The 12,189-nt window shown below is 37.9% G+C and overlaps 1 protein-coding gene across 3 annotated transcripts in view; it reads right to left on the reverse strand.

The window, feature by feature from the left end:
• Window positions 1-12,189, reverse strand: part of SLC24A4 (solute carrier family 24 member 4) — a 95,376-nt gene that overhangs the window by 14,469 nt on the left and 68,718 nt on the right. For all 3 annotated transcript variants that reach the window (XM_005149512.3, XM_031049370.2, XM_031049371.2), the window contains exons 11-12: window positions 11,340-11,509; window positions 9,204-9,348 (exon numbers count right to left, since the gene is read on the reverse strand). In XM_005149512.3, coding sequence (XP_005149569.1) covers window positions 9,204-9,348; window positions 11,340-11,509 — 315 coding nt within the window. The remainder of the gene's footprint in view (window positions 1-9,203; window positions 9,349-11,339; window positions 11,510-12,189) is intronic.

A 12,189-nucleotide genomic window follows, 5' to 3' on the forward strand; every position in this document is an offset into this window, starting at 1 on the left:
GAATTATGAGATGCCATCAACTCACCAGGAAATATTAGCCTAAATTTGGCTCTTTATTCCCATTTAGATTGTGGCTGTGGAACTTCTAACACAAAACTACTGAAGTCTCTTTGATTCAATTCTAATTCTAGGGTTTGACATGTCACTGGGGATCTCTTACAGATTTTACAGGGAAGTCCTTTTATCCCTCTGGTTACATATACTGCTACACAGATTCTTAAAACAGTTATCTTTTATCTCTTCTGTACAGAAAAATGACATTTCTTAGCTCACATCTCACTTTAGTTCTGTTAACAAGGTTATAAATATCCTATGGTAATTTATACACCCTCCTGTTTAATTTGTTACAGTTTGGATCATTAAAAGACTCCTAGCTAGTTAATTTGTACTCTTTGTCTACCCAAGTTGTTAAGCTTGATTCATAATCAAACAAGTCAGCATGACCTAGGCTAGTAATTTCCTCAGCGTGCAATTCCAAATACAGGGTGGGTGCGTGACTGTTTGACAGGAAAAAATTGTGGATCTGATTCTGATCTAATGAGGGTGTAATCTGACTTCAGTGCTGCTACAGATGGGAGATTCGATCCCATTTCTCTTTTCCATAACATGAATAAACATGCTGGGGAATATGTCTCTTGTCAGGCATTCTGCCTAGTGCCCTGAATTACTTAAACAAATGTTTAACTGTGAGAATTCGCAGTGCCTCACCACTAGCATTGCTTGCTCATATCCAGGAAAATCAAAGTATTAGTGGAGGAGGGCTTGCCTTTCCCTTGTCTCTGATCAGTTGGAATGGATGTTGTCAGATTGTAATTCCTGGCTCTATTAGTGGGGATACTTCATACACACTACGTCATGAGCTAGAACTGGTTTTTATAGCTAGATGGTTTGTGGAGTGACATTTTCATTTGCTACATGGCAGCCAGGCTTGAGACTTCAGGTAACAACTGTAATTCTGGGGTTTGCTGGGTTAAGAGAGAAGCAGCCTGACCAATGAAACCAACATGAAATTAGCCAGTGAACCACCATGGCCAAAACAGCCTGCTTGACACACTTTACATTGGCTTCTATTTTGTGTCAGGGTTTGCTAGCTTTTACAAACTAAATTTTAATACAGCCTTAAGTACATCTGGCCTTAGTTCTGCCTCGGGCCATTTTCTTCAGCTCCCACTTGTGCAGCATTCAGTGCTAAAGAAGCCTACCCTTCTGCTGTACTCTGGTAGTTCTGTAAGAATTTAGTAAGTTTAGCAGCAACCTCAATAAAGTGAGGAAATAGATGACTTCATTCATTTCACCTGCCTTAGATGAATGTACAAACAATAGACAGCCTGAGAATTTTATTGTTTTTCTTTTTTTTGGTCTTTTGAAACTACTTCTTGTGTTGCTGTAGTTTTGGTTTTGACCACCCACTCTAAAATAACCATTAAAATGATTTGGTGACAAATTCATTAAATTGGGATATGATTTTAGCTCACAACAAATTATTTTATGATTGTTGCTCAGCTCCCTAGTACATCTGCAAGGAAGAAAATTATCATCCTCATTAAGGCTATTATCCAATAAATAGCTGTTCTGCAAAAACAAACAGTCCCATTACAAGTCTTTAGTTAGCTGTCTTAATAGCAGTGTCGGTCACTCCTGTGAGCCCTGAGTCTGAAAGCTCCTGAAGCAGACCCACATAGCTGAGGAAAGGTGTATTTCATTTGTTGTACCCATAATAATGAAAGAACACTGCTTTATCACAGAAGGCAATGTGGGTCTATATTCTGTTTACCCTGCTATAAAGCAAAAAGATGAGGGGTTTTGCATGAAATTGTTTTACTTTAGAAATCAATTTTTCTGTTTCTCCAGGTATTTGCTAGCCAAGCATGCTAAGCATTTCAAAGAGGTATCATTACAGGAAAGCCCAATTACAGTATTTCTGAAAATGCAGCAGCAGCCCTACAACAAAGAACCCTTTGCCAATTTCCAATACATTTCTGTGCTTGTCATCTTTCCAGATGTTATGCTCACAATAAATACTTTCACATACAAATAGTGTCTTGGTGAACAAAGTCAACAACACACACCATGGAAAGGAAACAAGTATTTCCTTAAGGCACCCAAGAAAGTGCCTTTTACAGGAAAAACAATCACTGTCCTCTTTGCAACATTCACATAGAGTTGAGAGGAGCTCAGTATGAAAGTATGAAGCTAAATTTATGTTTTCATTCAGATCAGGAACATATACTTGAAGTAAAACTGATTGTCCCCATTTACTGTATTTTGATTTGCAATTTACTGTATTTCAGTATGCAAAACAGAGCAGCCTTGCTTGTATCACACCAATGAGATTTGCTTGGTATACAGCTGAACCAGAAGCACAAACTTAGAAGTTCTCCAAATAATGAGCATTTAGGCCATGAGGCCAAGCTAGTGCTGGTCTAAAACAGACCTTCCAAATGCATGGAGTGCATATACAGCCTACATGTCCTAGTCAGTGAGTGTTGTGGTTTAAGTGCAATTAGTAACCCATGCAGCCCGCACGCTCACTCCACTTTCTCCCTTCCCCCTCCCCCCCCACTCCTGGAGGGATGGGGCAGAGAATTGAAAGAGTGAATATAACTCCCACTGGCTGAGATAAAAACAGTCCAGTAACTAAGGTATAACACAAAACCACTACTGCTAGCACCAATAATAATAATGATAAGGGAAATAACAAGGGAAGAGAATACAGTATCACCCATTGATACCCAGCCCGACCAAGCAGTAAACTAGCTCTTCCAGGTAGCTCTCAGTTACACCCTGGGCATGAGGTGCTGTGGTATGGAATACCGCTTTGGCTAGTTTGGGTCAGGTGTCCTGTTTCTGCTTCCTCCCGCCTTCCCCTCCTCCCTGGCAGAGCTTGAGACTCACAAAGTCCTTGATCAGACTAAACATGTGAGCAGTAACTAAAAACACTGGTGTTATCAGCACTGTTCCCAGGCTGAAAGTCAAAAACACAGCGCTGCACCAGCTACTAAGAAGGAACAAAAATGACTGCTACTGCTGAACCCAGGACAGTAAGCTGCATAGAAAACACTTTTTGTGAGTTTAGACAGACTGCAACTATGCTGGTCAGGAGTCAGATCTAAGTTACCTTAGTTAAATTTGACAGATTTTCCACTTAGACTTCCTTTTCCTTCCTGACAGTCCCTTAAAGACAACCTCTCCACACATTAGCTACTTCAGAACATGCCTAAATCTTCTCACATGAAAAAAAGCACCTCCTTACATGAAACAATTAGTAGCTGACTGATCTAAAAAAACCTAACGTTCCTGAAAAGCATGGATCTAATTAGCACACAGGATTTTCATTACTGTACTGTTATGAATTCATACAAATCTCTAATTTAAGGTAACTTGAGAAACAGGAAAGTTTTTCTCTAATTTAAGTCTATCTGCAAAATGAGAACGACTTCCTGGAGTTTACTACTGATTTCTGTTTTTCTGGGTTTTTTTACTTTTGACAATGGTAAACGTTGAAGAAAAATAAGACATACCCAGGCTGGCCCAGGAAGATCACTGCTGCTGCAGATTTTTTTTGTGCTCCACCTTATAATTTTTAATTTCCTTACTTATACTTTTAATCTCTCACCATTTTTCATTTAAAAACAGAACAAACTACACCAACCCCAAAACAGAACAAATCCACCAAAAAAAACACAACAAAAAACCCCACCTGTTTTTCCTCTAGTGAAAAATGATTTTTAAATCACTTGTCCCCTTAGTCCTAATTAGGGTCTATATTTACAAAGGTGTATTTACACCCACATATGATCACCAACATTAATTCAAATCTCAACCTGAAAATGTGTAACAGTAACATACACACCACCACCCTGGGAGCTCTGTAATAACCCAGACAGCAAGTAAATTTCTGATACAAAGTGCTGCTGTTTGTCAGAGTGAAGACTGACTAGAAAAGTTAACGTATGTATATTAGCTAACGTGAAAGCCTAATTTCTGAGCATGTGCAGTATCCAAAACACAACAGAGGAATATAGATTTTTGTTCCAAGTATGGGACTCAACATATAAACAACCAAAATAAGTAGAACAAACAAGATTAACTGAATTTTCCATTAGAATTATTTTCCACTTCCAGTGCCTTTGTTGCAAAATGTAAAAATTACGCAAAAATGGTATCAATTTGCTGTTAGGGAAATTAACATAGCAGCTGCCCCTCTACTTCCTGAAAAATACTGACTTCAGCTCTGCAGCTTTCTTTAGGAACTGTGGAGGCAAGAGATTCTCTTGTGTTACCTCACTAGAGACAGGCTACACAGGGTCTAAAGGGGTATCCAAGAAGGGCCAAACTTTGTCAGCCTTCCAATTGGTAGCTGACAAAACATTTTGATTGCAATTCTCCTGCAACAGAGCTTTGGAAACAATTCTTGTTTTCTGTGGAAAACACCGACATTTTGCTTCTCATCCTCATCCAAACCAGACTATTTTCCAACCTACTGACACTTTTCTCGGAAGTTCAATTTTCCAGAATGCAAGATCCAAATTCCAGACCATGAGATCCATCCAAAACAACTCAGATTTCTATTTTCAGCCTGAACCTTTACCACACTCTGCATATTTGGATTCATGACAATAATTTTCTTCTAAAGACATATTTTTGGTACAGCAGGAACTGGTCCAGAAAAAAGAATTTGCTCCACTATGCAGAAAAAACCTTTTCTCTCAGAGTTATTATAGGTTTAGGCCATAACGATATTCAACAAAAATAAAATGTAATTGAGCAGAGGTACTCCCCATATATTATTTGACTTGGTTGGATTTTGGTATGGTTTATTTTGTATGTTTTAACTTTGTGGTCTACTTTATCCATTTTTTTTAAGGGAGAACTGGGATTTCTAGACTTCCTCAAGTCCCTCTTTGTTCTTTCAGAATGAAGTGATAAATTACTGAATTAAATCCTTGCCTACTTCTCTTCCAACTTATCCTGTGTATCCTCCTCCAAGGTAGAGCACACTCACTGCTCTTCTGGAGCACTTTTTCAAGTTTAGGTTCCTGCTAAAGGAGTCTCATTCATGAGCTCCAAGAACCCAACATAAATTGAAGTGCAATATATGAGGACAACAGTGAAATGTGCCTCAGAAGCATACTTATCTTTTGAAATAAAATTATAATACACCATTATACAGGCAGTAGCAAGAGGAAAATTCTTCCAAAAAAAGCATTTTCAAATACTGCAGTTAGGTCCTGTTCTGAACTACTTTCTTGGATGAACTTCTCCCTTGCAACATCAAAAAAGTTACAGAAACTAGCTCTCTTCCTAACTCAGCCGCCCAAGTGATGTTTTGAAACCTTGGCAAAAGTACCGTAAAGCAGGCCAAAAAGAGAGTCTGAAGAACAACTATGAGGAACAAAAATTCACAATAAATATTACGTCAAATACAATAGAAGCAGGAAGTCTGCTGGGTCCACTAGTGATCAGAATATAAAGGAGCCCTGGCAGAAAACAGGGCCATTGCAGAGAAGCTAGAACTCCCTGCATCACTGTTTGCAGAGGCAGAAACTGTAGAGGATTCAACATGGAACATTTTTCTGTCTCTAGCTCAGCCTTGAAGACATACAAGTCCATAGGGGGCATAACAAGAAGCTACAGCATCCTGACTGGTCAAGTGAGGTGCATAGGGTTTGCTTTGTTCACTATGTTTTCCAATAAAAGACATCAAATGAAGATAGGAGCCAGGTTCAAAGCAAGTAAAAGGAGACAGTTCTTCACACAAACATGAAACTCCTTCCCAAAGAATGTTGTGGGTGTTAGATTTTCCAAATATACAACAAGAATTAGACAGGTAAAGGAAGAAGAACTATTTTAAGGATTTTTAAATACTGACATTATGTCCAGTCCAGCAAATTTCTTGAGCTGAAAATAGCTGAAGACCAGCTTGTCCTGCCTCATTTTCCCCTGGCTTCTTCATCAGTCATAGGTGGAGTCAGAATATTGGGCAAGACATCTGATTCCACCAAGCACAAACATTGTTATGTTTTTAGTAAATACTGTCAATTCCTTTTTGTTTCTATCCTACATGTTGTCTTTGTATTTTGGATCCATTAAAAAATGGGCAGGATTCCTAATCTCCTTTATTGCCATCTCATTTTAGCTCTGGGAATTATTATTCTTATTTTAGCTACCACCATCATGACTTACATAAAGCATCTATGGCCCAATACTGTAAGAGAGGGAGTTCTTCATTTTCATGAAACCAGCAGGAGCTGAGAATAATGACTATTTTAAAGGCTCTTGAGCACATGACAGTAAATGAGTTTAAGCATCCAGTAAGAGCTGCACAGAAATGCTTTCCTGAGTTTGGGCTCTAAAAGACTACTGAGCTATGGAAGGGCTTTTACACACCATGGTGTTGTCAACATATGCCTGCTCAGTTTCACCCTGTTTTATCCTGATCTCTGGGGTTTTCTTTTAAAGTTTATGCTCCGTTTCCAAACAACTTTAGAGTAATTGAATTGTAAAGCATCAAATAACCCTTTCTCTTGGAAGATAATCATCATAGCCTAAAGGTTAGGTCAAGAAAGAAATTCCTCTTTTAAAGAGTATGTTTCCTCCCACATAGAAACCAAAGGCAAAGGTTGGTTTGTATGATTCTGTATGTAGTTTCCATAAAAACCATGTGTTGTCTCTTGTCTCAAGATGGGCCAGAACCACACCCTGGAGGTGAATCTCTCTGGATGGTTGACATATGGGATCTAGGTTGGATGGTGTTGTTTGAGACTGTTTTCATGCAACAATTTTGTCCTCTATTTCTGTGTGCTAAAGCCCTACATTTATTGCTAAGCACTGCTGTTGATAGATGACAAAAGAAAACAATAAGTAAAACTTACAGATGGCAAAAGATTGCTGGGAATCATTCAGAGATGATGCAGTGCTTTAAACTTCACTTACATTTATTTCTGTTTCAGAAAATATTTGTTCCTTCAAAAGGCTCTAGAATATGCAATTTGGAGGAAAGTCAAACCCCAAAGTAGGCTAAAAAAAATAAAAATAAAGGTTACTACAGAACAGCACAAAAAAGGTCTGAACCAATTCATAGCCATTTCTGTTGCAGCTCTTAAAATACTGTAGTGAGTTTTCTACGTCACTCACTTCAAGCAGTTGACTTGGAAAGTCATATTGGAAAGTTAAAGCCTATTCTTCATAAAACTCTGTATAGTACTGAAAAAACAAACGAACTTCTGATCTTTAGAAAATGTATGTGCCTTATTCCTGGCCTGAAAATATACCAAAAAAAACCAGAGGGGATTCTGGGAAAATGTCTGCAACACTTTTTCCCTAAAGCCAGCTTTAAATGTCAGGGTTTTTTTTAGGCTACTGATCATGCCACAGCACTTAAACAACAAGAAGGCATGATGCTGGTTCTTTCAATTTTCTCCAAAGTTATCGAAGTAGTACTTCTGAAAGCAAAAATAAAAGAATTCTCCCTCAGAATATATGAGTTGAGCAACGAGAATCCAACCAATAGATAATCATCCCAGACAACAGAGGTAACAAAACCTGAATATAATTATGAGGATTTTAAACAACCACATTACCACTTTTACGCAACTCATCAAGTTCACGTTGAACTTTTGTTCCATTCCAGTATGAACTGTATCATTACTAGTTCCAGTTAGGACTGTTACACCTCAATTATCCTTCAGGACTTTCTTAAAAATGCAGAGAAACTGCATTTAAAAAAGGCCAATGGTCTAATTAATAACTCCTTCTTTTGTCCAAAGCATTTTGCCCATTGTGAATATCACAGACTTAGGAAGCATTACTCTGAAATCTTTTTCTTATTCACCAAGAAGCTGTCTGAGTCTTGAACAAATCCAAGTATGGTCTCCAGATAATGTTTGACACATGTTAAGATTTCTGCACTGTCCTGGAATGTAAGAAAAAACGTATGATTGCACTGCCCTAATTAAAACTTGAATCCAAAAACTTGTTAAAAACAACTCAGTTAAAAAAAAAAGTCTTTGCAAACATGTGCACTGCATTTTTAAGATGGTTTGTGCAAAAGTTTTTTGCTTTTAAAAGATGTGTATTACTGTTACTGTTATTAACAACATGTTCATGTGCATGGGCATATGGCTGTCTTGCATCCATCTACATCACCATAAAATAAAAACTTTTTTTCATTATTACACAGATTATCAGGAGCCCATCTAATGTAATGGGCCTATCTTCAGTGAATCAGTTCGTTTTCCATCCTTCACCCCCCATGAAAGTCCAGAACTGCTGACTGCAAGAAGCTCCTGTAAAAGCACAGTAACACATGAAAACATATGACTTTCTCTAGTCTTTCAATAGTATGCTTTTATGTTTGTTCAGTCACCAACATCTTTTCTGAAAGGATGGCAACAGAAGCAATGGGATTTTGAAGAAATCTAAATTATATACAACATGGAAAATTATTCCTTCTTTTTCACTGCATGTGATATTCATTTATGCCAAATAATATTTGTGTTAGCAGTAACTGTGTGACAGACAACTACTGACTACATGTCTGTAGGGGGGATCTAATCTCTGCTGTCTAATCTCCAAAGCATTTGGAGGAGAGTTAACCAGCAATGTATTAAGGGCACCAACATAATCAGGTTGGTTATATATAGCCCTTCACACCACAGTTTCAAAAAAAATTCAGAAGGTGAATATTATTATCTATCGCTAGTCTAAGAATTCTAAACACTGTCAAAGATATTAAACACTCTTTCTCTCCTTAAACCTTTCTTCTTCTTCATCCAAGAAGCCTCCCCTACAGTAACTAGATCAAGTTATTATATATTTATAAACCTAGCCTCTGGCCTAGCAATCTCCAGAAGGTCATTATTAACTGCTGACTTCAAAATTATTAACAGCACAGTGCTCAATGGGCTGGTCCGACATGTTTTTTAATATAAACCTGCCTTACCTGCTCTCCTTTTGCCTCTGGCAAGCCAGCACTTCAACTGTTATCGTGCACAATAGCTGGAAAACACTTTCTTAATATTGGCTTTTAGCCATGTAGCCTCCAGTTCAGTTTTACTGTTATCAAATCCAGCCTTCAGAGAGTTAAATTAATCCCCCTCCTCTTGTCTCCCCGCATATATTGTCTTTTCTTACAACCTAGTGTTTGGCATTTTAATTATCTTCTGCTTCCTTACTATAAACACCTGTAAAGTAAGCCTTACCTGGCAATGAAAAGGGAGATAGATTGTCCTGTTCATTTTCCTCCTCTTGGTTCACCACAGGGATGTTCCCATTTTCAATATTCTCATGTCTCCTATTCTGAAGTGGTTTGTTTGAGCCATTGGCAGACTGGATTAACCGCTGACGCTGCACAGTATCAAACACAAAACTGCCATAGTTTGGAAAATAGTGACTTTGTTAAATCTGGGTTTTGCTGTCTGTCCAGTTCCAGTCATGTGAGCTGTGATGCTTCTTTCAAGCAGCAACAAATCTGTCTGTGGCCTACCTGTCTTCATCAGGCCAGTGTTGACCACCCACCTGAAAATTACTGGCAGAAGTTTTTTAGGCCATGATGGAGAAAGTTGTGATATCCATCCTTCCAGCACAATGTTTTAATGAGCATGGTTATTCTGAAACACTTCTCACTCAACAGTTCTCACTCAAACTAGCAATAGCACTATAATCTAGTGGTAACACTCAAGACATTCCTGCACTATCAGAGTTGGCTTATGAATGACTCATTATCCAGGATCTCTCCTGTTCAGATCCAACTGTCCTACCTCCTTCTTATCCCCATTCATTTAGGTTAATGTGTAGGTCTTACTAATAATTCCAAAAGCAAGACTAACCCTGTTGCCCTTGTCTGAGCATATACTTTCATGAAGCTCTTAACTATCCCTGAAGACTTATTCCAATAAACAGTACAACAATTACAGGGACGGGTTTGAATGTCCGTATATTTTCCCAATAATACACTGGAGAATGTGAAATGGAAGAGTAATATCCTACTTTTATTAAAAAAATGTATTCTTAGTTTGTCAGATGAAATAATGCAGGGTTGAAAAGTCTCTTTTTCATGACAAATTGTTGTAGCTTCCTAAAAGTGTTCTGAAATGCCTTGGAAAATAAAGTTAGTGCAAAACATGCAAAAAAAAAAAACCCCTGAATCTAGTATTAACACACTGTAGCTTATTTAAAAATAAAGAAAACTCATATCTGAATACTTTGCAAAACATTGGCAGTGAGAATAGATAAGAACGTACATCCAAATGGTCTGGTTTAAAGAATGGTTTTTTTTTGCAGATGTTGAACTAGGAAGTATCAGTTCACATATCCATTAAGAAAGAATTTTTTGCTGACCAGTGAAATTGACTTCCAAGCAGAACTTTTATGGAGCCAACTGCTGCTATATGCCCTTTCTGATCTTCTGCTCTTGATTGCATGCCACCAGCTGACTTCCTAATAAATATTTCACTGGTTTACTGTTAAACTGGACTTTTGTTATAAATATATTAGTGCTGCTTTCTTTCACTGGGCTATTTGCAATGCTGGGCAGCCACACAAACTGTGTTAAGACATCCAAATTCTAGGAACTTCCTAAAGCTTGTATTTCCTAAACTGCTGAAATTATTTTATTTGTGAGAATAAAAACCTCTCATATTTGACATTGTAGGGAGCAAAGGATAAATTCCTGCTTTCATAGAAGTCAAGTTGGAAGGTCAAAAAATTTCACTCCAGTATTTCACACATGCTCAGAACAGTGTCACAGGGCCAGTCCTGTCACTTCAACTGCAGGATATGAAACAAGAAATAACAATAAAGGTGGTGACAATACATCGAGTTAGAGATAACTGAAACTGTCTAGGGCAAATTACCCTCACAAAAATATTTTGGATCATTTTAATTTTGAGCTGAAGAATACAGATCAGACTAAGAAGGCAGACAAATACCTGATGTGATCCTGACGTGCTGCTAATATAAGAGCAGTTCTTAAGAGATTTTTGCTTGTCCATTATTCCTGTTTTAGCCTGACCACTTTTGTAATGATCAAATCCAGTTCTACTGCTGCAGATAAACCCCAAATGTGTTCACATACAGACACACACATGCTGAAATAAACATCTTCTGGATGGGAAATAAGGAAGTTCCTTCTTGGTGACTGCCTTCCCATTAAGACAGGCAGCATTGCCAATTAGGAATCCATCTTCAAATCTGCTGTGACACAGTTGTTAGAGAAAGACATACCTCTAGCCCACCCCTAGGAAAATGGGAGAATCTGCATTCCAAAATAACTATGACCATGGGTCTTTAGCAACCCCTCTGCTCATAGCAACTAATTCTTTTCTTAAAGAACCTACCTCATTAATGATAAGACGGCTTGCCATCCGCATTCTCGTACGTGGTCCAAATTTATTTGTAATCATAATCCGTAATCCAGCTTCAGGGAACCGATATTTGGGGGGACTGGAACAGATGATCTCATCCACCATCACAACACTGTTTTTGCCATATTGCTGCATCCCCTTCACTAATGGTCGCAATGGACAAAGTTAATTGTGAATTCATCTTACCATGCTTCCCATCACCCAAAGTAATTCTGTTTAGACTCAGAGGGAGTAATATTCAGTATCTCTAACATGACCAGATTTGAAACAATGAAAAAACCCCAATTGTCAAGAACAAATGTATAAAGTAAGCCTTTGTTAATATAAAAGAACTTGTACAAAGGTTACAAGTTTTGTTCTACTGTGTTAAGAACACAGAGAAACAAACTTATATTGGGAATCAACACAAGTACAGGTAAGGAATTTCAGAGTTTAAAAACAAGCCAACATTCTCACAAATGCGACAGACTACACACAGCAAGAAGAGCAAGGCTCAGCAGACAGGAGACATACCCATGTGGTGTTAGAAAGCAGTGTAGGAAATATGCATATGACTTTAATAAACATTATTACTACATGGAAAAAAAACAACCAAAGTTCTTTGATGCTTGTTTTCTGTTTGCTTAGTTTCACCCCCCACCTCACTCCCCTTTTGTGTTAAGTTACTTACATTACGAAGAAGAAGAGAATTTAGGAGGTAGAAGTGCAAGATAATTATTAGTGTATGGTTCCAGTCAGGAAGCAAAGGAAATCTAAGAAAACATTTAACTCAAAGGAATTAAAATAGACCTATTCTAAACACACAGACATCTATATTGTTAGT

Source organism: Melopsittacus undulatus, chromosome 4 (genome assembly GCF_012275295.1).
Source record: "Melopsittacus undulatus isolate bMelUnd1 chromosome 4, bMelUnd1.mat.Z, whole genome shotgun sequence".
Lineage (NCBI taxonomy): Eukaryota > Metazoa > Chordata > Aves > Psittaciformes > Psittaculidae > Melopsittacus > Melopsittacus undulatus.